Consider the following 26,618-nt stretch of genomic DNA (forward strand, 5'->3'; position numbering starts at 1 on the left):
AGTCTACATGTATACCTGTTTCATGGAGCTGAAGACGAAACACAACAAAAGGAAAGAAATAATAGGAACTCATTTCTCTTTTTCCCCTCTTTTCCTCATTTCATATTTCCATATTTTGGAATCACAACATCTATCACAATTGGAAGTGTGTGACCAATATATATGCAAATGAGGTAATCATCATCTCTCAGACCTGTTGTTTTGATCTGGTTTTGTCCTTCTGAATCTTTTTGAGCAATATTACTGCTTAATGTATAATCGAGTTGGACTTTTCATCTCTGAGTGTTTTGTCATGCGTCATGTCGGACAGAGTGTTGGATGGTTGCAGGATAATGAGTCGGATGAAGAATCTAATTAAAAAGAAATCAAATAAACAGACTCAAATTTGTATTAACTGCATGTCCTTACATCGTGTTCCCCTCATTGCAGAGTATAAGTGATACCTGAGCGCCACTCTCTGCCCCTCCAGGACCCTCATCTCGTGGGAGTATCTGGTGATGAGGGGCGGCTCACAGAGGAACTCCTCTTCAGGGATGGACCAGAAGTACCGACCCGTGAGTTGCAGAGGTGTGGCACACGTTTCCAAGTCGTCCTCTCTGTACAGCCTCCTCAGCCAGAGTAGCTCGCAGTTACAGTGGAGAGGGTTCCCCCCGAACGACAGCGCAAAGGAGGTGGGGGTCAGGATCCCTGATGTGGCCAGGACCTGGGGGGGTGACGAAATGACAACATCTTTACCGCTGATTTCACTCTGCCAAGTTCAACCAGTTCAGTCACATGATCAGTTGCATGTTCTGTATACATTAATGCATATATGCATACACAAATGTATAAGAAGTAAAGCTGGGTCCCAGAATATCCATAAAGCGTGGAATATGAAATAATTAGGATGGGAATAGTTAAGAATTTAACGATTCCGGTTCCAATATCGATATCGCTTATCAATTCGGTTTCTTATCGATTCTCCTCCGGTTATATATGGTACAAATAACACTTTAATTTCAAGTATGCACCAACATTTGATCTATTTTCGCCTCATTTTACTTTTCCCTACCTCGATGAAAGGGGGAGCTACAGGTAGTGAACCTGCCTCTGAGCCTGCCTCTGAACCTAACTCTGAACCTGCCTCTGAGCCTAACTCTGAACCTGCCTCTGAGCCTGCCTCTGAACCTGCCTCTGAGCCTAACTCATTACCTGCCTCTGTGCCCGCCTCTGAGCCTGCCTCTGAGCCTAACTCTGAGCCTGCCTCTGAGCCTGCCTCTGAACCTGCCTCTGAGCCTAACTCATTACCTGCCTCTGAGCCCGCCTCTGAGCCTGCCTCTGAGCCTAACTCTAAGCCTGCCTCTGAACCTGCCTCTTAGCCTGCCTCTGAACCTGCCTCTGAGCCTGCCTCTGAGCCTGCCTCTGAAACTGCCTCTGAGCCTAACTCTGAGCCTGCCTCTGAACCTGCCTCTGAACATACCTCTGAGCCTAACTCTGAGCCTGCCTCTGAGCCTGCCTCTGAGCCTTCCTCTGAGCCTAACTCTGAGCCTAACTCTGAGCCTGCCTCTGAACCTGCCTCTGAACATGCCTCTGAGCCTAACTCTGAGCCTACCTCTGAACCTGCCTCTTAGTCTGCCTCTGAACCTGCCTCTGAGCCTAACTCTGAGCCTGCCTCTGAACCTGCCTCTGAACATGCCTCTGAGCCTAACTCTGAGCCTACCTCTGAACCTGCCTCTTAGTCTGCCTCTGAACCTGCCTCTGAGCCTAACTCTGAGCCTACCTCTGAACCTGCCTCTTAGCCTGCCTCTGAACCTGCCTCTGAACCTGCCTCTGAGCCTGCCTCTGAGCCTGCCTCTGAGCCTGCCCTGAGCCTGCCTGCCGAATTGGCCGTGGTGTCAGTAGCAATATAATTCAACCCAGCGGCTAACCATACCATTTGCTAGCACAGACATCCCGAGGGTTCTTATTTCCCGCAGCTGAATAATTGGTGAAGGTGGGCTCCTTCCAGCAGTCATGACATCCCGGCAAAAATGGGTGTTGAAACGAGTCAGCTGTTCGATAGGAAACAATAACAAACATGGCATTGTGTAGTTCGGTTCCCGAGGGTCGTTTTTGGTGGACAAAAAGACAATTTTGGAATACTATAGTGTATGACTTCGTTGATCAATTTGTGCGCACGCCTGTGGAATACGGAAGCTGAGAAAGGTAGGTGCGCTGTTTTTGAAATCTCAAAATGTATAATGTTTGTGCTAGCTAATGGTATGGTTAGCCCCTGGGTTGAATGTTATTGCTACTGACACCACGGCCAATTCGGTGAAAAGTATTTTGATACACGTTAAGAGCCTCAGAAAAGGTTAAAAGCTTGCCCGATAGAGCCCGCTTTCATGGAAATCAGCGCAATCGGACAACTTTGCGTAGCGGGCATGAAAATTTCTCGCGTGTTTCCCTTTGGCCAACTTTCCTGGGTCTCCAACAGATGGAATATGTTTGTAAAATGGCCGGAATTCTCCTTTAATATCAAATGGAAATTATTCATACAATATGTCGCTAACATTACTACAATCAACAGGACCTGGAAGTTTTACGTTAAGGACTTTTGAGACGGAAGACGCTGTGCCACAAGCTCCCCGCGACAGTCGCCGCCATCTCTTATCAGCGTGTCAAAGACTTTACATCCGTGCAAAGTAACTGCATGCTGTGTGGTCACATGTTTCAGCATGTTGGAGGTATTTCCCTCCTTTGATGTGATCACAGCTCTGGCCCGAGTATTGTCCTTTTTGGTGAAATATAACCAAACTTTGGAGCGCTTCTGCCTCGACGCCATATTGGAAACATTCTGAGCCAAAATACGAAGCGTTTACATGACGTCATCGCGCAAATGCGCCCGACGTTAGCAGAACCTATAAACGGGATCGTTAGACAGGCGGATTAACGATTCCACGGAATCAAACTACTGGTATTCCCATCCCTGGAAACAATTTAGTTTAAATAAGCATACATTTTACAAATTAATGATCGCTGTGGCGACCCCTGATAAAGATAGAGGCCGAAAAAAAAGAATAATAAGAAGAAGCATATATTTTACAATTTCAAGTACACCGATAAGACATAACGTTATTTTCACGGATGTAAATGCTGTTGTAGACCAATAATCCATCACAACACAAAGACATTCCCACAGCAGGATGATGCGCCCTGCCCTGCCATGCCTTAGAAACAGCAACATTTTGAGAAATACAACTGAGAGCCTGCAGGCACAGAGTCGATTCCCAACTCCAGAGATACCAATCTGATTGAGCACCAGGGGTATGCATCGAGACAAGGCCAACCCACTGGGGCCATTTCCCTCACAAATATTACCTGCTAACATTACAGAAATATACAGCATGTAGTTTTAACATCCCGGCTCCAGCAGTGTCTGTTCTCCAACCCTGTTATCATCATCAGAAACAATAAAGCCGCTGATTCAACGCCTTTGTGTTTTACTGAAATTCGGCGAACAAACAAACAGAACAACCTGCGCCCGTTGAAAGAGTGGGTCTGGTGGTAGCTTTTGAAGTTTATTAGAGGTGACGTCCAGTCGGTTGAGCTTCTGCAGAAGGGAAAAGGTTCCTTCTGGAATGAAATCCAGCATGTTGTGGTCTAAACTCAACGTGTGGAGGCTTGTCATTTTCTGCAGCGTTCAAAGAGAAAAACACAGACCTTTACTTAACTCATTATTTCTGATAGAATGTGCCTGCCATTGTCAATCATTTCAAAGACATTGGGTGATAAATGTAAGGATGTAGAGAAATGGAGAAATAAAAAAAGCACATTTTAATTATTACAACAGTACATACGGGTCTGAAACGTCTTAATATCTTTAGGTTTTGGTATTTATACTGTGCTTAGGGTGCTTTAGCCATCATGGTTGAAAGACGTCTGACCTGGACAGAATCCCATGGAACAGAGTCCAAATTATTGTAACTGAGGTCCAATTCTTCTAGCGCCAGCAGGTCGTTGAAGGCGCCCTGGTGGATCACCATCAGCTGGTTGTTGTTCAGAATCAGGTGATGAAGCTTCGACATCCCGCTGAATGTATCGTTGTTTATCCTCGTCAGACGGTTACTGTGAGACGTTAAAGAAAGCAAAAAGGTCTCACGAAACGTTACAGGACGGTCGAAAGGTCATTTCCATCGGCGCTCGGTGCGTACCTGTTGAGGTGGAGCGCTCTGAGGTTTTCAAGATCAGCAAAGGCGTGAGGTGCGATGTAGGAGATGGTGTTTCGGGATAATGTCAGGTCCACGAGCCGGGTCATGTTTGCAAAATCTCTCCTTTTCACACTGTGAACACAGATAAATATGGTTACATTTCAGGAGGAAACCACAGAGAATATTAGATTCAGTCATGTTTTCAGTTCGACTGATGGTGTCATTGCTATTTCTTTAAGCGGTCTTGTTTGTTCACACTTTAACAGGGTAAAGATGCACCAGCAAACTGCATTGTGATCAGGAGACAGCCTTGAGCTGCTCCACCGACTTTAAACTCTTTTTAAAAACACTATTTCATTGAGTCATTTCAAAGTGTTTTATACGAATGAGTCTCAGTGATGCTGCTCTGTTAAAACATTCCGCCTTATTCATATTTGCCAGAGAAGCTTTTTCATCTCATGGCTTCATCGCTCAGGGTCTCTGCTCCCAGTTTTGAGAACACGCTGTTCATTCTCACTCAGTATGGCTGAGTCTGTCGTGTCTTTTTTAACGTGTTCAGAGAATACGTTTGAGAAAGACAACAAGCTCAATCTGGGCAGTTTTTTTTGGGGAAAGAAAGAAGCCCATTATCTTAGTTTGATTTACTGCAACGTGTGTCTTTTACTAGCTACGCCTGCAGCATGGGTTTAGCTTTCAGGATTGTGTCTTCACCAATTAGACCGAGTGTACATAATGAGATGATGATAGAAAACTGTGTGAAAGGGATACTAAGCCGCCACCAACTAATACTGTCCAAATAGTGTTTAGAGTGTTTAAGGCTCAAAGGGAAAACTGTTTGATAACCATAGACTAATTTCAGGAAATTATCTTAATCTTAGTCAAAGGCTGTGTTCGAAACTGCATACTTCTCCTACTACTCATACTAACTTTTTGAGTTAGTATGCGGGTTTGAGTAAGCGAGAAGTTCGCAGATGCATACTAGATTCTCCGAAATGTTGGGTATGCATCATGAGGTTACTACTCATACTCAAACTATCCAAGATGCAACGTAAAGTGACGTTGCCGATCGTCCTTTCCTGTCAAAACGCCAGTTTCAAGCTAGCTACAACGAGGCCAGGTTCACTTCCTGTTTTCAAAACAAAAGTACCGATTGTATCGTAATGGCTTTCCCTATGATAAAAGGCAAACGGGTGTTTTATTCTGTGAAAATAACCAGAAGTGCGTTGCTCACTGCGGCTAGCTTTAGTAGCGCCGAATTCGTGGGAACAAAATTGTAAATAGCCGGTATTTTGTCAGATTTTCAACACGTTGGGGATCTAAACGACTACTTTCTCACCTGAAAATGTTTCAAATGTTGCTAAAGTTTACAGAGTTTAGAGCTTAAATGAAATCAGCTTCAGGCCGGCTGATTTCGGCTCGGGCAGGAACGAGATGCATTGTGGGTAAACGCTCTGCATACTGTCTGATCGATGAGTATGTTGTTTGCAAGTATGTAGTATGCGGTTTCGAACACAGCTATAGACTGAAACTAGGTAAAACTAGTCGCAGGCACCAGTCACAAGTACTTAAATACCAGCGAACAGTTGTCGTCTATAGTTTTTTTTTGTTAAACTTTATGAACAATTGGCAATCTATAGTTGCCTTCATGTTTTTGATATTTTTATTTTTTTTGGGCTTTTATACCTTTAATGGACAGGACAGTTCAAGAGAGACAGGAAGCAGAGAGAGGGGGAAAGACATGCAGCAAAGGGCCGTCCAATGCGGGACTCGAACCGGGGACAGCTGCAGCGATGACTGTAGCCTCTTGTACATGGGGCGCCTGCTCAACCCACTACACCACCGACCACCCCAATGTTTTTGATCATTTTAACAGTGGTTGCTCTGTTAAAAACGTGTGTATTCAGCATCGACTTATTGTGTTGGAGGAGCTGTTGATGTCACTTAAAGCTGAAGCAATTTTAGGAGTATTGTAGCAGTGGTGTCATGGTGGTTTAAGTTGGTCTCAATAGTATTATTACTGATGGGATCACCTTGTGACAAAGTTGTCTGCCAGCCGCAGCTCCACCGTATGTCTGTCGATGTTCGGGGGTACAAACAGAAGACCTTTCTTAGCACAGAGGGTTGCCAGGTTGGGTGACAGGATCTGACATACGCAGCGCTTGGGACAGATCTGAGCCCGCACCGCCATGGCAACTGCCAGCATCACACACAGCAACAGCCTCTCCATGGTTACCCCCCACACCTGGACACAACACCTGGAAAACGAGACAAAGAGAGACGGAAACTCTAGTTACTAGTTAACAGTAATGATGCTGAGCATCACACAAATATTCAGTATTCGCAGGCATTCGTGCCTGCAGTTTCATAGAGACGGGGCAAGGTAAGCTCATGAGTACCTGTGGGAATGTGGGATAATCAGGATTAAAGTGATCACACTGCAGGCAGGAGGAAAATATGACTCCTATGAGTGTTTCAGAGCAGATGTCATTATCCATTTGTTTCTTTAAGAAGCCAAAAGTCCTTGGATGGTGGGGTAACGTACATTTTCAATCATTCAGGCGACAGTGTTTTTTTTAAATTCTAACTTAAAAATGTGGGTTTAGGCAATAAAATGACTTGATGAGGGTAAGAATAAGATGATGATTAGGACCAAAATATATTCTTTTTGCCACCCCCCATGGATGCTATTTTGCTAGTTGCCTTGGTTACGTGTAAAGACAAAAGTCACCTATTAGTTGGAATTAGCCAATAACTTCACCTGGTTGGGCTTAAAAACATCTGTTAGGACTAAAATAAATTCTTATTAAAACACAATTGGCCTTTAGATATCACCATGGTTAACTTTGATCCTTTCTCTTTGCCGTACTTATCGGTGATGCCTGATAACTATTTATCGTCTCTTTCTCAACCTTTTATGTCTCCTTGTTGTTGTTGTTGTTCCGTGTATTTCTGCAACTGTGTTTTGTTCCAGTGGAAGTTTGTTCCTCAGGCTCTCAGAAAATGTCTGAATAAGCAGATTCATGAAAAGCAACGGTGTGCTCCTTTCTTCTTTTTCCTGCCCGCTCCGATAATTTAAAGATTGTTTTTGGAATCTTTCATCTCATCTGCAGATTCCTCCTGATGCAGATGCAAAACTTTATTTTAATTTAATGTATATATATATATATATATATATATATATATATATATATATATATATATATGTATATATATATATATATATATATATTATTAAATTATATATAATATAATAATAATAAATAATTTAATTTTTTTTAAATTCATCATTACGGATAAACACTGCAAACTTTTTATATGAAAACCTACTTCTACTCTTGATCAGAGTGCCACTGTAGCATTTCCAGCCCTCATGGTGGTTTAATGTTGTGACTGGTGTCAGATTTTTGAGGCAGCACAACACTGTCTAGACAGACAAAAATAGGCGAGTGTTGGCAAAGCATATTGTTATTTCTTTCAGTAACTGACCACTCTTCTATTGTCGTCTGAATGTTGCCAGTATTATAAAGCTCTGCTGCTACATATTCATATGATCTCATATCACTCCCTCGCTTTGATTAAGAGGCCATTCACCTTTCTCTGGTCTACTTGTGTGGTTCTCTCCATAAACCTCTTTCACTTCTCTGTGTAATTACTGAGCTGAAATCTGCTGCCATGTCGGGGGGGGCGGGGTCATACGATTCCTGTTTTCTCTCCCTCTCTGTGCGAGTGCAGAGAAAGTAAAGTACAAAGGCCGAGCTGCAGCTAAATAGAGCGCAGGATGACTCATATATGCTGGTCCTACACACACAACACACAGAGGGCCTGTGACCCCCGCCACATGAAAGCAGATATCTGCTCGTTAATTACGCCGAGAAATGACTGTAATGAGTGAGAGAGAGACAGAGAAACGCAGAGGAAATGAGGGAGTGCTATCAGAGAGGGAGAGGGAAAAAAAGAGAGAGATCAGAGAGCCAGCTAATTAAAATGAGTGCTGAGGTGTGAAAGGAAAAGAGGGAAGAGAGATGAATTCAATTTAGGAGGACGAGATGAGGAGATGAACGAGTCCCGTCGCACAAACTATAAACTACATCCACGACACGGAGAGGATTAGGCTGTATATCACAATTCCTTCATAGCCGAGCTCAGTTCTAAACGAGCTCTTCTGATCCCGTCCTGAATTAACCGGAGAGATTATGCTTCAGGAAGACAAATCAAACTCTTTTTGTAGAGGTTTGTGAAATGTGACTCTGTTTCACACGCATGTCACAGCCTGCTTCATCCACGTCTGTCTTCTGAGTTCCCCCGAAGGTCCCCCACAAAGCCCGTCTCACCCCTGGTTTCTCCGCTGTGAACAGCTGGCTTCCCTGGACAGCTGAAACGGATTCTCCACACGCTCCGTGCACTGACACAAATCTGAGGCCGCGTACGAATCTCACGGGGATGAGCAGCGGAACAACTTGGCAGCTAAATGCGACAGCTTGGAAGTATTCACACATGCAACCTCTTTGGAAGCTGCTAAGAAGCCGCGATTGAAGATTTGTGGTGACTTTATTTCGTTTCTTCTCGGCTTTCTCTCAGGTTTTTTTTCCGCAGTTGATGCACATCCAGTTAGAGAGTAAAACGTTTGAGGTCACAATTAAGCTTCATGGTAAAACATACACTTCAGTAATGAATCAAACATTGCTTCTGAGCAGGGGCGTGGCTACAGAACAAGTCCTGCCCCCCTGAGAAATGCCCTGTCCATCCATAGAAAACTGGCCAGAAAAAAGGCCACGATTTATTATCTCTGTTTGTGTCTTGTATTGATAGAATAAATCTGCAGGTGGTGATTTAAAAAAAGCATATATCTGCAAAGTTTATAGCGTTATTTATTTTTTTTGTTATCGTGCCCCCCCCGTAACCTTAACCCCTTGCTGCTGAAAAAAAAAGGCGATTTTCACATTTTCGGATGTTTTTCTTGTATATAATGATCTGAAATGTAGACTTAATGAAGGTAATAAAAAGCTGGAGTTGGCTGGATGTCTTGCCCCAAGTATCAACTTGAATTTAAACCCTCAATGGAGAATGTGGAGCATGTTAAACAAAAGCTATTGCATCCTAAAGTCCTGGTCTAAAAACCTCTCCAAAACAGGACATATTTGCAACATGGCGAAGGGGTTAAGGGGCAGAACAATCGTCAAAACTGCTTTCCAGTTGCTTCGTTTGAACCAGTCTGTCAGTCCTCCTCCATTCAAATAGCACAACGCTGTGCGGGAGTTTACTTTCCACACTGTTAACAAAATTGACGGTCATTATTTATGCTAGTGTGACCATATTTTCATTACCGAATTGAATAATTACTATTATTATTATTATTATGCTTGAAGTTGTAGAAGTGGTTTTCCATCGATTTTTTTTTTTCAGGTATTGTTTTCTGCCCCCCCAGATGAGCTAACTCCCCACCCACACATGCCATTCTGGTCAAACCTCTGCTTCTGAGGTGTCTGATACACAAGACAAGTGGAGAAGGGCCTTCTTGTGGGTTCACTGAGAACATACCCGCTGGGCGCGTCCCCATACCGGCCACGGAGTGCACGTGTTTCAACTAGAGATGACGTATAGTCTGATAAGGAGATTCAGAGGAAAAATACATTCCAAAGACATGTGGTCCATGTACATTGTCTCTTGGCTGGATGCCTGGAGAATATAAGGGACCTCGAGATTCTCCATAAAATAGGATTCCCCCCCTGAAAAATCAGAGAGCCGTCCATTCGCACCAATTGATTCGCACTCTCCAGACTTGATGCATTGTTTCTGTAAATTCGAGACGGACCTGATGAATGCAATAAAGGTTTCTATGTTCGATTAAAGTCCGTGTCACCAGAGTTCTTCATCCCTCGTATTTACTACACTTCTATTCTTCTTTAAAACTCATTTTAGGAAATAAATGCTTGGGGTTTCTTTGCCTGGTAAACCTTTCATTTGTTGAAGAGCTGCTGGGTTCTTAAAGTTCCCTAAAAACAGATTTTTGCTGTAGATGGATAGAACTGATTTGCACTGATGTGAACTAAATTTCAGTTAATTGCTAAAGTGACTATTCTGGCCATGTAGATGCTCCTGAATGTTGCAGCATGATGCATCCTTAATGAAATCAATCCAGCTGTTTGCATCTGGGTAACATTGTTTTCTCTGTGCATTTTTGAGTGGTTACATTCTGTACAAGTTACCAAAGTGCTCATGCATTGTTGAGGACGTTCAAAGCTTAAAAACTTAAAGTTAAGGGATGGCTGATGTCACTTTTAAGCAGAAAAAACTGTAGTTATTCATTAGAAATGGTCTAAAATACAGCAAGAGGAAAATATACATCTAAATGTGAACATATCACCACTATGAAAACACTGTATCACCTCACGGAGGAAACTAAAGACGCCGAAGTAAAAAAAAAGAAAAAATAGTTAAAGCTGCAGTCGGCAGGTTTTCAAAATTCCGAGTCTAAAGTCGGAAAATTCAAACTGATACAACTTTCAGGCCCCTCCCCCTCTGTGGACGAGGTTGTGCACGTGAGTTCACACCAGTGTGCGCGCACACAAGCTGGGGGCAGACTCACGCTCAGCATGGAAGACGTGGTTGGTGACTGTTCTGATCAGATAAAAGATAAATAATAAACCTAACACGATTGGTTAAAAACAGCCGGGAGCGCTCGATTTATCAGATTACAGGCTTCAGAGGGAGCTACAGAATTCGGGATTTTTCCTAAACAGCCTATTTAATATTCTACTTCCAGAATCCCATGACAGTTCAAGCTAATATGACTAAAAAAAAGTTGCCGACGGCAGCTTTAATTGACAGCTGAATTATGAAAGTGTCCCCAGTTTTTTCACAGTTTTCACATCTCAGTGCTAAGTTTAAAAGTTGTTTCTTTCTGGCTGACTGTTCAGCTCACAGTTACTTCCTTCCCACATGTTGTAGACGTGGCATCAGAGGTAACAAACCAATTTCTGTCCGTTTTCCAGCAGTTTTGTAGGGCTCTTTGCTGAGGAGTGTCAGGTAGCTTCCTATGGCACTCGTTTGGTTTAAGTACATTAGCTGTGTCAGCATTTGGAAAACACTTTACGGGCTGAAGTATTCTCTTGTATCCTCAGAGTGCTGGGTTCTTAGTCAGGGGAGCGCTATTGTTTATTGCTACATATCACTGTTGAAACAGTACAAAATACCAGAAAAGTGCTTGAAGGGACTTTGTCCCCTGTGCTTTCGCAGCGTTTCTTTGGCCTGTTAGGGGGCTGTATTGTGGAGTAGATGCCTCAGTATTTAGGTTACTGGCAGTGAAAGTTTAATTCAACTAAGCTTCCCAACCTTGAACACAAACTAACATTAAACATCAGCTGTTACATCAACTTACAGGCGGTTATTAACAATCACAATGTGTGCAATTGGCAAAGCTAAATAGCTTTCAAAGTTGCCTAGAATTGGATTTTTCCACGTGCAAAATCATTTGGGACGATGCTAAAGACGTGTCCTCTTCTTTTCACTCATCAGTGCAGTGTTTCCCACAGAAGCAAGTTTTCCACGTGTCCCTCTTCCACCACATCTGATTCATATAAACGGCTCTGCTCTTCAGCGCTTTAACCTCTGGAGAGGCTGAGGAAGACCCCTTCATTTGAATCAGGAGGCAAAACGTGGCAGTGTGCCTCGAGGACTTATCGATTTAAAACCAAAGCTTGGATGAGATTAGATGATCGGAAAACATTTCAGTGCATATTTTTCCTTGCACTGGACCTTCAAATACTTTGCCCGTTTGCTCGCGCATTTGATGCAAGACAAAAAAAAAAAAGAAGCAACGCTGCCTGGGCCACTTAAGCTAACCTGCCGGCTGCCTCCTCCGGCTTCCGTTCTTTGTTTCTTCGTGTCTGCGGCAGTGAACCTTGTGCTTCAGCTAATGGCTTCACCCACTCCAACATCAGGGGTCATCAGTCGCTTAAATACATCAGAATGACTCTTTATTCAATTAGTGCACTTTGAGACACACACGCACACACACATGCACACACAAACAGCAACCACACCTCAGTCTCAAATCCGGTCAGCATTTATGTTTTGCTTTCAAAACAGGGGCCCAATGTATTTTGTGGATATCAAACAGGCCGTCATGGACGAGAGGAAAGACACACGGACACATGAATATGATAACTGACGGATCGATACGACTAGCTGCTATCGATAGCTTACATTTACATTTTTCAGCTCGTCTTAAACTGCAAGCCAACTTTACTAGACAGCATGGCATGCTAATGATGGCTGTGATGCAAAGACTTTGCTAAATCCTTTCACTTCAGTTGGTGGAGTAAATCAGAAATAAGATTACAAACCAAATTCAGGACGTTCATTAAAACTGATTCATGCAGCAAAGCTGAGAAATCCCACTTTATCCTGCCTCCTTCGCTCCATCTCCATCACTTCTTCACCACAAATTTGGATTGAATGGTTGAAATCAAACCAATCAGAGGCAGAAACAGCCAGCTGGATGATTTATAGGAGACGATTGTTCTCAAGGTCAGTCTGATAAGAACTACAAGAGAACATACATGAAGCCAAAGGCTGCAGACAGCAGAGGATGCATGTTTAATGCAAACACACTGAACATACAGCAGAGACATATGTACACCGTTGGATGTTTCTGTTTTAAATGCACTCGTAGGTATCTGGAAGGGGAAGAGAAGCAGTGAAAGAAAAAGAGAGCAGGAGGAAGATGTGTAACCAGAGATGTTGGTGGTAGTACAGGCCTTATGCCTGACTCTGCAGCATTACATCAGAGCACTACTTTTCTAAGGACACCAGATTGCATCCATCAACGGCAATCAGATTAAATCACGTTCACAAGAACATTTCTCTTCAACACCTTTGCTATCGCTGTGCCTCAAATCCACATGAATGCATCCACCAGAGATGCAGATGAGTCAGGTGTAAAGAGGTTTTTCAGCTCGTTGTTTTACAAGAGATCAAGGACAACTATGGTTTAAACAGCAAGGGAGGGGGGGGGGGGGGGGGGGGGGCACACAAACTGCTTCCAATCCAAATAAACTGTATTTCATTCCTAAAATTAACATAGAACCATATACCTTCATGTAATTAACTGGGTTATGTGAAAAATATGAAAAATAAATCTGTGCAGTCATCTACGAGAATGTGTTTACGTCACGTGACTCCGGTTGATTGACGGGTGAACGGACGGCGTTAATGGGAAAAGCAAAAGTAATAATGTGGAGTCATCATGGATCATCATCATGGTGAAAGACCAAAGAAGCCATCAGGTGCCCATTTTAGAAAGAGAAGAAGAGGAGAAACGGGCAGAAGATAAAGGGATGCAGATTTCTATGAGTGACGTGGGCTATAGGCTATCTGTTAGCCTCTTGCTAACATGTTGCTATTAGCCACGACTGTGTTTGATTTTTAGTTTTGCTGAACTAGAATTAGAATTGAGGCATCATGTCATGCAGGTAATTTCACCCAAAGGCAACCTGGTCTAGTTTGTGTTTGCAACACAACATGTGCAAATTCACACAGAAGTCCTGACTGTGGATTATTTTTATTGTTATGAGCTATATGCGAAATCAAATAACTTAAATAACTTCTAATATACATTGACATGGCATTCTGTAAGCTACATGTGGTATCTTTTTGTACCTTTTTGTATTTAAAATTATATATAATAAAATAATACAAGTAATATAATATGTTGGGGATGGCAAGGGATGGTTCGCCCAGGGCTAATGCTGGTCCAGTGCTGGACTGGTTGATCCATCACTTCCATTTCCTGGTTTCCGAAGGAGAGACCTACTGCTGACATGCTGATCTCATTTAGAGCGTTAAACCATGTGATGGACTGTCAGGATATTTGCTATATGAGCCTGTATTCACATTGTTGCACAATATGCAACTACTTTGGGACTTACAACAATGGTTCTTCACCAAACACCTGCTAAGCTGATAAATCTGTCACAATCCTTGGATGGACTCTGCTGTTGTTAAGTGAATTTTAGCACACTAACACACCGTAGTTGGCACCAACACGTGGCTAATTTGCAGGATCGGTAGCCTTTGAATTCTGTTTGCAGCATTCTGTTACCATGGATCTCTTCTCACATAAAAAAAGTCAAATTAACTGCTGTAGAAGCAGTTCAGTGATTATTTTTGCAGCAGAACATGCTGCTTTAATGCCATGCATGACAGAGAAATGCGGTAATCCTAACAAGAGGCTGTGGAGCCTTTTAAAAAGCAGCTGAAGACCTTGCTGTTTAGACAGTCCTTTAGTTAAGGTGAAGGTTTTTTATGACATTTTGTTTTATGTTTGATGTTGTGCTTTGATGTGTATGTGTAGCTGTGTGTTCAGTGTTTTTTTTTCCTTGTTTTTTATTCTGATCTCACTGTGAAGCACTTTGTGAATCCTTTTCTGCGAAAAGTCCTATATAAATAAACTTTACTTACTTACTTACTTACTAAATGACATCAGTTACCGAGAGTTGTTCAGTTTCATGTCTTTTTGCATGAGAGGGTGTCGCACAGAAATAACTTTTCTCTTTCATCAAATCGATACATCCAGAGAAATCCCTTCATGCAATGCCCCGTAATTACTATTAGCACTTAAACGCATGCAGCTGTTGCATTTTTAATGCATTGCTGGCTAACAATAAGCATTGTTTGTGGCCATGAGTGTAGCTCCAGGGAAGATCACCAATCTTTTATAATGATTACTTAAGGTTAACAGACTTTGTGTCTGCTGGATTTATGTGTTTTTTAGCAGCTACATTAAGGATTTACCCTTTTATTCAGTATACTGTGGGAGGAGACCAATGCGTTTAAAATGCAGCAGTGTTTCAAAGAAAGACTGGTTGTGATTTTGCTGTATTGAAAAACACACTTCCCTCCCAGAAGTAGCCAAACTATCAGATACAGACTGTGATATTAGAACTGTTTCCTGTTGAAACATACATGATGGGTCAACGGGGAGATATGGAGCCTATTCCAGCAGAGACAGCTTTGTTTCAATTCCATCTATTCATGTTTCATTTCTGCCTTTACAGCTCAGGGTTTTGAAAAAAGTTTAATCTTTGGTTATCTTGTGTTTGCTCGTGCTGAAGGACAATGTCACAAAGAGGAAGGAAACGAGAAAGGATTAAACGGCACTATTCATCTTACTACAGCATCCAAACTGCACTGAAAAAAGTGACTTTTTGGTGAAGTAAACTCTATTAGAGTAACTGTCATAATTTCTACCTTGTATTTTTAAGATTCAGTAAGAACTAGAGCTTCTTAAGTAAAATTAAACATTTTATTAACGTAATACATGAATTATGAGGGAAGAGTAAGTTTTACTTAGGTTTCCTCATACAATTTAAATGTTTAATAGTTTTATGTACATAAACCTAGAAATACTACATAAACTTTACTCTGAAAGTGAATCGTTAAAATCTACTAAGTTACTTCATAACAGCAAATACTACAGATATATCGAATTTACTTAAACTTTTTTTTTTTGGTTGTTGTTTTCCCCTGTCTTGTGGACAAGCGCTGTCCACCTTGTGTGTGATGTATGTGTGATATGTGCCAAACTGTAAAAAAATAAAAATAAATAATTACTTAAAATTTTGAGTAAAATGACGTTCCTGCCTATGAAAAACAAGTAGACTTTACTTCATTTGTTTAAATAAATATAACTTAAAACTTAGATGTAATTAAGTAAATTTTATTAATATCTCCAAAACTGTTATGTTTTATGGTAAGTAAGATTTATTTGATATTGCAGCATTAAATATTACTTAAATCATTTGAGTGCAAATACTTACAAAGGTTTTTTTTAAGTAAATCTTATGAGTTGTTTTCTTCAGTGTGCCGTAGGACGTTGCCAGACCAGTATCATAAAAAGATGTTGAGATGTGAATCATTAAAAAACACTGAGGACAGATTTGAGACTGAGCTGCACACATCACCTGAACACTGCCCTCTACAAAACAACAGGCAATGAAAAACTTTACCAGCACACAATGTCTGGTCTTTATTAGGACACCAAGGGTGGACTGGAGCAAACAGGTGGCCTGGCAATGTGTGGTCGGCCCGCTCAACCCACAAGCAGAGACTCAGATAATTCCAATAAATTTCGTATGTACAAAACGACTTCTTCCTTGTTAAATAGCCGGTTAATCAATAATAACCTTAGTGGGACCCTGAAGAAGAACAACTAAATGACAGACTACGTAGAGGTATGAAACATTGCTTTATTTATTTTATTGTTTATTGTAATTTTTGTACATATTGAGATTTTCCTTATCTTATTCTTATTCTTATTCATCTTTTCTTTTTCTTTTTTTTTCTGTAACGAGGGCACTGCAAAAAAGGAATTTCCCGCAAGGGATTAATAAAGTGATTCTGATTCTGATGATATAAAAGCTAATAAACTACTCTTCTATGAAGGTTTAAACCCATTGTGAAGCCTGCTACAGACATAGAATGATAAGATATTCTATTGTCTGGAGAGCAATAAAAAAACTCTCGACAGGCCAAATTCAATTTTAAAACAAAAGTAACCTGTTTGAAAAGACAATTGAAGAAAAAGGTAAACGACAAACAACCAAACCAATACAGAAACTGACAAGGTTTGATTTAAACGTATAGCTTATTGCTGCAGAAACACATGAATAACTCACTCACTTCTCTTTGCATACGCAGAGAGGGGTTGCATCAAACTATGTCTGACTGACGGCAGAAAGAGGACGGACCCCTGTGACCCGGGCCAGAGCCTATTCCCCCACCCAATCGCTTGCTCGGTCCAGTAACCACTGATCGAGACTCATGCAAATAGATTTTAAACCGATTCAACTGTCAAGCAGCTCACCAGCAGAAATCTTGGTTTTCCCAACGGCGAGTCTACAGTCCACAAACATACGTGTTGCATACTTTCCCGGCTGCATATATCATATCTTTTGGTATGAAAAGTTGACCCTTCGGGGACTGGGACTGGCCCCCCTCAACCCTTCTGCCTGCCTACCTCGCAGGCCGATTGGATGGTGTCCCAGTCTTCCTCACCAATTAAAGCAGCAGCTGGCGCACCTCCTGTTTGGAAGCCTCTGACATCCAGCAGTTAGTGCATCTGTGAGGCTGCGTGCAGCTCGCCCAGACTTCTGTGGAGCTGGTCGTCTGTGGTGCCGACCTCTTGTTGTGGCGTGTCTGTGAGCAGCTTGATGGAGGGCCGGGTCTATACTTTAGTAATCCTCAGGGTTAAGAGGTGCTTCTCCTTTGTTTAGAAAGAATCGCTTTTATTTAGGAAGTGTTTAAAATTCTAAGTCGGTCTTTTTATGTTTGGATTATTTGTTGATTTGAGAAGCACCCTTTGGGTTTCTCTTTGTAGTCTCTGTTCATTTTCTTATCAAAATAAACCTCTTATAACTCCTTTTTTACCATCTCGGCATCTTTTATCACCTCTTGCTGTCCCCAGCAGAGCCGGGTAATAACATGTGTCGCGGCCTTCTAAGTTTCCAAACTATATTTTCTAAGAAAGGCCGTGGGGGGCAACAGGTGGTTTGATTCTTGCACGCACTTCCGACTTGATTGCTTAAATAATGTATGTAGTTTATTTCCAACAAAAAATATGATCAAAACAACAACTAAAAATCTCTTGCCATTTTGATGAAAAACGATAGTTAACTTAATCTGATTTTACAAGCTCAAAAAGTGGTCAAAAAATCTTTTCACAAAAACCTCCCGTCTTCACACCGGACATTTGACAAACAAAAAGCTCCTCCAACACGCCCCCCGGTGTGTTCTTAATCTCTCCAATTAATGGGAGGGTCTAAAAGTTACCAAAATAATCTAAACAATTTCAAATATAAAAATGAATTACAGATTTTCAAACTAACTAAAGTATATTCTAACTGCTCAAAGAAAACTAAATTGATAGAACTTGTGATTTACAAACATAAATGGCCACAACAACATGCTCTATTACAACATAACAACTCAAACTAATATCATTAAATTGATAATTAAATCAATTATCTGGCTTTTTTTTCTTTTGCATCATGTAAATATTTAATGACTCACTCAGTTATTTCCTCTCTGGCTCAGTCGGACAGAAGCAGAAGTGCCAATCTCTGTTTGACTTCTTCCAAGCTTCGTTTTTCCTGGTGTGCCTCTTCCACTGAGCTCAGGGTTGATCATTTTGATTAGCAAGTTTTTGCAGCTAGTGCAATAAATTTGGATTTTCTTGCCTTTTTTAAAATTTCATGGCTAAGTTTTAAACAAGTTCAGGCCTCGAGTGGTTAAGCAACCATGAAGGAGTCCGAGAGCAAATCTGACAGAAAGTATAACTTATCAATCAAGTGCTGAAACAATGCATATAAATGAAATGTTTAGTTAAGCAGGCAAATGTCTCTCTTTGAGCTCAATCCTACAAGTTCTTTATCCATCTGTATCTACTGTTAAAGCATCAAGTTAAAACATTTAATTTAAATCTTTCAAGGCTTACAATTACATCCAAATTGCAGACTTAAAATAGCTTCGGTTTGTTGTTGTTTGTTAAAAGTGAAGATTGTCCACATTAAATTTGACGGTATGCAGTTCTTAAGAATGGATTAAACGTTTCTGCTCCTTTATATATATTCTGCATTTGCTAAAGTCACACTTTTCTGTAAATGATGTGCCCGTTTGAAGCCTGGGAGGAAGATTGTGAACGTGCAAACCTAAGCAAAATGATCATGAAATGTTGGCATAATCGGCAGGAAAAAAGCTGTGCAGTCCTCCGCCAAAGATACTGAAGTTCAGTAAAAATGAGATGTGCAATCCAGTGGAAGTGTGTTAAGCAAAAGGTGGGTAGTAACGAGTTACATTAACTTGAGTAAGTTTTTGAAAAAATTATACTTTATACTTTTTCCTTTTCCTTGAGTAGATGTGTGCAGCAGAAACTGTCCTCTTACTCCGCTACATTAGGCTACAATGAGCTGGTTACTTTTCTTCTTACCTCTTTGGTATTCTACGCCTCATTATTTTTATCCCCCGCGTACGCCTCATTTTAATGTTTTATTCTGACAGAGAGAGAGACTTCCGCCAAAGGCTCTACCACCTGACTGTGTTCCACCAATCAGACGCAGCCGTGCAGTCTGGTCACGTGACCTTACTCAATCTCAGCGGCGGGACGGGTTAGCTTTAGCATTAGCAGTCGTAGCAAACAAACAAAGAAACAGATGAGAAATGTCAGAATCAACGGTGGGAAATGAAGACGCAGACGAGGCCTCATGCTGAAAGCATGTTTACCTTACAAAGAGTGAGAAACAGCAGCTGCATTATGTGTCTTCTGTGTCAACCAAAACAAACGCACATTTCAGCAGAAACTCAACATCTAACCTGAGGAAACATGTAAGTTTCCTAAACTCGTTTTTTCCCCCCATGGATAGATGAATGTTTGTTTTTTAGGTTACATATGGGTTACATATGTTTTAAACATTTCCTAAGTCTCTTTTATTTTTTATTGAAGTACTTGAATTTACCTGGATTATTTTAATTTAAGCTATTTTGTAATTAATGAATTCATTTTAATTTATTTTATCAATTGGATGAACTCTAATTTGCCTAAAGATGATTATTTAGTATTTTTGTCTGATTGAATGCTTGTGTTAACAAATAAATCAGACGTTACTCAACAGTTACTCAGTACTTGAGTAGTTTTTTCACCGAGCACTTTTTTAATCTTACTCAAGTAATTATTTGGATGAATACTTTTTACTTTTACTTGAGTACAATTTTTGGCTACTGTTCACTAGCACTGATAACGTGGAGGTGCGTCGCTTACTTAAAAAAATCCGGGTTACTGTAATTTTGATTTTTTTTGTCGTAAAGTGGGTGTTACTAACGTCATCCTCGTGCTACTGCCACAGACAGCCCACAGACCTGCCGTCCATTTATTCGTTCGCTAAAATTCAAAATTAGTAACCCGGATTTTTTTAAGTAAGCGACGCACCTCCACATTATCAGTGCTAATGTACAGTAAATAATAAATTATAAAAAGCATAGTTTGTGCCTGTATAAGCTTGCCCATAGGAAACCGTTTCATGGCCGAATATCTCAAGAGAGCAGCCAGACGCCTCGCGAATATCTTCGGAACAGCTCCAAATGACCAACAACAAGCAGGGGTGAGTAGAACATCATGTTATAATGTGAAATCAAGGGCCCAATGTCAAAAAACCGGTCTTATCCTTTAAGATATACAAACCTAATGTAAAAGGAAACATGTCAACTGTGGTGACAGTGGCAAAAAGTCAGAAAAGAATAAAGTAACAGAAAAAAAAAGCTTTTCATAATGAGCTCTCCAGGGTAAAAAAATGTATTAATCAAGAATTTGGAAGGGGCAATGAATATTTTACTGAAGCAGTCTAAAGTGGGTCAGGCTCTTTTATATTTGAATATATGAGGAACAGAAATGGAACCAAAGTGAAAGTAAAGTAGTAAAATCTAAATGAAGTAAGAATGAAAACAACGAGATGAATGTCCGCAGCATCCGCTGAAAGTGGATAAAACAAGAGCCTTGAAAAACAGCCTCCTAAAACTTCAGGCTTTTCTGTGAAACTTCTGAAAAACACGGGAGGGAGAAAATAAAAACTACACGCTCTCAATCGTCTATAAATATGTTTTTCTACTTTTTGTATCTGTTTTGATCTCCGACTGCATCTCCCCGGGTTTTGTTCCTTAATGTTTTACTATCTTAGGGTGAAAAGATCCCCCCTCTTTCACTGCTACGTGCTGATCCGCTGTGCACTGAGCTTCTAATTCAACCTCGTCTGCTAAAGTTCTACTGGGTCGAGCTGTCAAAGAAGATTTATTTACTTTCAGATGCTAAGTATGGGTAGCTATGTTTCTTTTTTATAGCTAATACAACAAAAACCCACTCAAAAAAGGTACTCGGGCCTCCTCCCACCACCCTGTGTCTTGTTCGTCTCTTTGTGGTCCTGTGATGGACTGGCATCCTGAACAGGAAGCCCCCTGCCTCTCACCTGATAACAGCGATAGGCTCCAGCCCCCTTGTGACCCTGCGTTGGATTCAGCAGGTATAGAAAATGGATGGATGGAAGATTTTAACGGCATTGTAAAACAAATCATCCCAGTCAGAAAGAGTAGCTGTTTTGAGTGAAGTGTGAAGGATTTGCTTAAATCTTTGTCCGATGTAGACCCGTGGTAATTTCTCACGTGAAGCAGTCTGTACTGGTTACACTGCTTCTTTGTTTTTACTAGGGCTGGGCAACAATTAAAATGTTTAATCTAATTAATCACATGATTTCCCTGATTAATCACGATTAATCCCATTTGTACGCAAAATCCAAAAAACGAATTCAAAAGTAGTATGTAGCTTTAAGCAATTACTTTTATTTTAAATGTGCTGCCATATGAATGAAAGTGCCATAACATTTGTTGTGCAAACACACTTTTAACATCAGCATCTTTCTGTAGTTTTTATGTAGAAGCCTCGCTCCACTGTCTGTTTCCTTGAATGACTTGCTGCTATCAGTTGTGTGTTTTGCCTTTAAGTGATATTTTACACTGGAACTACTACGCTGAGAAGACAATTCAACTTGGCAGAGTTTACAGATGACTTTGGTTCTGTCGACTCCGCCGTCTGGAAGAACTTTCAAATGAAAATGGCCGAGTAAAAGTTCCGTACCCTTCTCCATGTTTGGTGGATCCGCCGATTACTTTCTTTTCCTGTTCCACAGCAGACAGCAGCAGACTTTTACAAAATAAAAGCCTGTGAGCAACAGACTTTTACAAAATAAAAGCCTGTGAGCAACAGACTTTTACAATAATAAAATGAATTTAAAAAAAAAAAAAACAACAACAAAAAAACCTGCATTAATTCGCGATAAAATATTTATCAGCGTTAAATAATTAATGAGTTAACGCGATAATAATGAGTTAACTCACCCAGCCCTAGTTTTAACTGTTAAAAAAGGTAAATTTTTTCCCTTTTTTTTTGGGAAGTGGCATTATGTAAAGGACTAATGAGAAGTCAATCATTTATCTGCAGTAGACAGATGTAGACAGAGCGCTCTCAGTTTGTGCACCGATGGACGAGCTAAAGCTAAAAGCTACTCAGAACAGTAACCATTTCTAAAACAACTTAAACCTCTTGGTTGTGTTTTCTTTTAAACCAGGTAAACACAGAGTGGGCCCATGAAGTCCGCTGCAGCCTGGACTGTTGTTGAATGCACTGAAGACCATCTTTCTACACGCATGCTCTGAAGTCTGCAGTCGCAAAATAAATAACCGTCTAACGCCAAAGTGACTGATGCTGCAGTTATCCACAATAAAGCTTGGTTTATTACTTCCTCTATGATTGGTCCATTTAGGATAAATAAGACCTAATTGCTTTTGCAGTTGCAACACCAGTTGCATCCAACATCCTGCTGCAACTGCCAGGTGGAAATACTTCCTTTTCCATTAGCCTAGCAGCTGAAAGCATAGCCACATGGGTAATAAACATTATTCTAGAACTGGATTATTAATGTATTATTACTTCAGGAGCAGGCTAAATAAAGTGAAACGCAGCTGGACTCTTACCAGAGTATTCACACACATTAATTGATCCTATTACTCTTAGCTTCCTTCTTTTCTCCAACACTGTTGATCTGGTTTTGCTATTTATAATTGATAAGGTTCTCCGTGTGTGTTGGCAACGTAAAGTTTCCCTGGAAATGTCCGTCATGCCAGTAAAGCTTTTTCGATTTGAATGGATGAAGAAAGGGAAAGGGTGAGTTAGAGACAGCAAAAGGTGGGAGGATGACAAACGCCTTCCATCATCGTCCTTGAGGCAAGAAGAGGCTGCGTGCTTATATAAGAGAACACACGGATAGCACAGCACACATGCTTTTCCACACACATGGAGACCTTGTTTTTGTTAGTTTGCTGGCAGATCCGTAAATGTGTTCACCTATGGGGCAAAGCACGGTGTGAGAGCATGGCAAATACATTATCCCATTAGCTTCTAATGACACATTGTCTGCATGTGCATGTTTGTCTACGTGCGCCTGCTGAAAATAACTCAAGGCGAGAACTCAGGGGGACGTGGAAGCCTGACACTTTCTCCCTCATCTCTGCATCAGTTTCATCTTAGTTACTGGTTTCCTCACTGGAGCGTTTGACAGCGCAGAAAGCAGGAGTCGTGTGCGATGAAGGCTGGATTCTCTGAGAATGATTACTCAGAAGCAGACAATCTTTTTCTTTTTAAGACAATAAAATATAAACTACTCAAATTATCTTTGGGAAAACAAAGAGAACAAATCTAACTGAATGGATATTTCCTGCTGCAGGAGCGCCGATCTTCTCCCAGAATGCCTCACTGTCCCACCGCTTGGAACTCACATATTATTGACTTTTCCCTGCGTTGCTGCAGAAGCAATCAAACAGCTACAGCCTCCAACAATCCCTGACGGCTGCTGTTTGTTCTCTTTTCTGTGGATGTGAAATGCTTGACTGTTTTTCCCCTAAAAATTCATTTCTATTCAAAAGAAGAGCCAAATGCAAGAAAATGGCCACGTGGTGGAGAAACGCATGGCGTCCGGAGTCAAGTTTCACCTGGTAAAAGGTTTATTTACATATATAAGGTTTATTTACACATATATGTATATATATATATATATATATATATATATATATATGGGCTATCGAGCAACTAGCTTGCAACTTCATCCATGACATACAACTCTGATCTTGTTCAAGCCATTTCCGGGCCTACAAGAACAAACCATGAACATCACTCATTAATCAAACCGTGCAAGTTATATTTCTTTGCCCAGACAACTAAACAATTATAACTATTCCAATTGTTCTGAGATGAAAATACCAACAATGATACACTTTGAATTGTGTTGGAGCTGCCAGTCGGCACTTTCGGCAGTGGGACACATTCCCATATATAGGCATCAACAAAATGGAGATAAAATGTATTTATATAAATAAAATCATTTGAATATGGATGTGCAGTGTGTTGTTATTTGTTAGGAAAGTAAATGATGGCTATGCATCACATAAAACGTGGAATAATCAAACGTAAAACTGGCATGCAAAACATATGTTCCATTGTTCTTCTGTGCAAACTTTATCTCAGCCAAAGCTCAAATTTCACTTATCTGCCCTAAATCTGCCAGGTCACATTAGTTCTCCCACACAAAAAGAACAACAGCTCTATATATCTGACTTGATAGAATTAAATACAGTTTGAGGCACTTTTATGTTGTGACTGAAGTGTGGCCTGCACACTCTAGAGGTCACGGGTTGAACCCCATGACCAGTCATTTGAGCTTGATGTCTGCTTACATTGTTCTTCTCTGATCACAATGTACATTACCTCCCTTTAAAGTAAAATACACCTTACCTATAATTACAAGAACAATTTGGTTTGGTTAAAAAAAACATAATTACTTGATTATGTTTGGGAAAGATTAAGTTTAGTGTGAAATACATGATCACTACATTTACATGCATGTTCAAAACAGACACTGAAGGCTCCCCCTACATTGATTTGGCTCTGACAAAGTACAGAATCTGACACTGTGAGTGTCTGCAGACCATCAAGAGACCTCCAACAAGCCTCCAACATGGGGTGCATCACAAGTTTGAGTGTAAAATCCCCCTACAATAATTATCAGGCTGTGTCATATCTTGAAAATTACTGAGAAACGAATGTAAGACACGTCCAAACAGTGAATCAGTGATGTAGAGGCGTCCAATCAGAAGGCAGTCATCAATGTAAACAAAGGAAACACTCCAGATTATGTTCAACTTAAAAGAATGAGTGTTTAAAAGCATCATTGAGGTGAAAGGTGTTGTTAAAGTGCTCCTTTTAAAATGCTGCTTAAGAGAAAAGAAATAGCCTCTTATTTCCCTTTTTAAAGCAACTGAATCCCTCTGTGTGACGTTGTTAGCGGCTGGCAGAGTGGATTACGTTACTAACGGCTGAAATAAACACCAAATTTGTCACTAATCAGAAACAAAACTTGAAGGGGGAAGACACAAATAAAACTGGCACCCTGGGTCATAGAAGACGAAGTTTCCTGCCTCGGCTCTCTGTGCCGGGCCTCATTGATGTTCACGCCGAGTATCGATGTAGCTGCTCGCTTCTCATTTGCATTTGACCCAGTCATGAGCCCCATTATTTATCTTTCAATTAATTATTATTCAATTAGGAAAAAGTAATTTAATGATCTTTTCATTATACTTACTTAATTACAGCATTTATTTCCATTTTAAGCCAGAATACCACTCAGATCATAGTACTGGACATGCACTGACAACCATCAGCATGAAGACTAATATCTTAGTATTTACTTCTCTTCCAATTATGTCCGGCTGAAGGTATTTTGCTTTGGTCTCTCTTTTTGCACCCTCTTCTATATCTGTCTCCTCAATAAGATGCTCTGACTTTTACAGTCCTCAGACTGCTGACCCAAGGACTTAATCTCTCTCCCCAGCGCAGCTCCAGGAGCCGGCCCTTACTCATTCATAGCAGTTATTTTTGACAACGGGACTCATCCAGTATGTAGCTGAGACAGAGACAGAGAGCTTCTTCATTCTTCAGTTGGAAGGCTGGAAGTGTCCTCGGGCAAGTTTTTGAACCTAACATTGCTCCCATATACCACTACTGTATTGGTCCAGAATGTCATTTCTTTAAAACGCTCCTCAGAATGTCCTAAAAAGATGCAGCTGGTCTTCAACTGGGAATTGTTTTTCCAATAAAGTGTTATGGAAATGTTAGGAACCATTATAGTTAGACATCATGCCCTTATTGGAAATATCACAGTAGTTTACCAATAATTAGCCACTAGATTTTTAGTAGGGCTGGGTGAGTTAGCTCGTTATTATTGCGTTAACTTGTTATTTAACGCAAATAAATATTGTATCGCGCATTAACGCAGGTTTTATTTATTTATTTATTTTTAAATTTAAATTTCAAATTTAAAAAATTGTCAGAGAGGGGGGAACAACATGCAGCACAAGGTCGTCCGATACGGGATTCGAACTGGGGCCAGCTGGAGCGAGGACTATAGCCTCTTGTACATGGGGCGCCTGCTCAATCCACTACGCCACCCTTGAAAGTCTGTTGCTCACAGGCTTTTATTTTGTAAAAGTCTGCTGCTCACAGGCTTTTATTTGGTAAAAGTCTGCTGCTTTCCTGTGGAACAGGAAAAGAAAGTAATCGGCGGATCCACCAAACATGGAGAAGGGTACGGAACTTTTACTCGGCCATTTTCATTTTAAAGTTCTTCCAGACGGCGGAGTCGACAGAACCAAAGTCATCTGTAAACACTGCCAAGTTGAATTGTCTTCTCAGCGTAGTAGTTCCAGTCTAAAATATCACTTAAAGGCAAAACACACAACTGATAGCAGCAAGTCATTCAAGGAAACAGACAGTGGAGCGAGGCTTCTACATAAAAACTA

General features: G+C 40.8%; 1 protein-coding gene across 3 annotated transcripts in view; it reads right to left on the reverse strand.

Moving 5' to 3' along the window:
- The window catches only part of lrfn5a (leucine rich repeat and fibronectin type III domain containing 5a), a 140,374-nt gene that overhangs the window by 26,418 nt on the left and 87,338 nt on the right, over positions 1-26,618 (reverse strand). For all 3 annotated transcript variants that reach the window (XM_075448309.1, XM_075448307.1, XM_075448308.1), the window contains 5 exons: positions 6,200-6,424; positions 4,173-4,301; positions 3,906-4,086; positions 3,497-3,652; positions 444-703 (listed from right to left, as the gene is read on the reverse strand). In XM_075448309.1, the coding sequence (XP_075304424.1) occupies positions 444-703; positions 3,497-3,652; positions 3,906-4,086; positions 4,173-4,301; positions 6,200-6,396 (923 nt within the window). In that variant the 5' untranslated portion in view covers positions 6,397-6,424. The remainder of the gene's footprint in view (positions 1-443; positions 704-3,496; positions 3,653-3,905; positions 4,087-4,172; positions 4,302-6,199; positions 6,425-26,618) is intronic.

The sequence above is a fragment of the Odontesthes bonariensis genome, chromosome 17, assembly GCF_027942865.1.
Source record: "Odontesthes bonariensis isolate fOdoBon6 chromosome 17, fOdoBon6.hap1, whole genome shotgun sequence".
NCBI classification, from domain to species: domain Eukaryota; kingdom Metazoa; phylum Chordata; class Actinopteri; order Atheriniformes; family Atherinopsidae; genus Odontesthes; species Odontesthes bonariensis.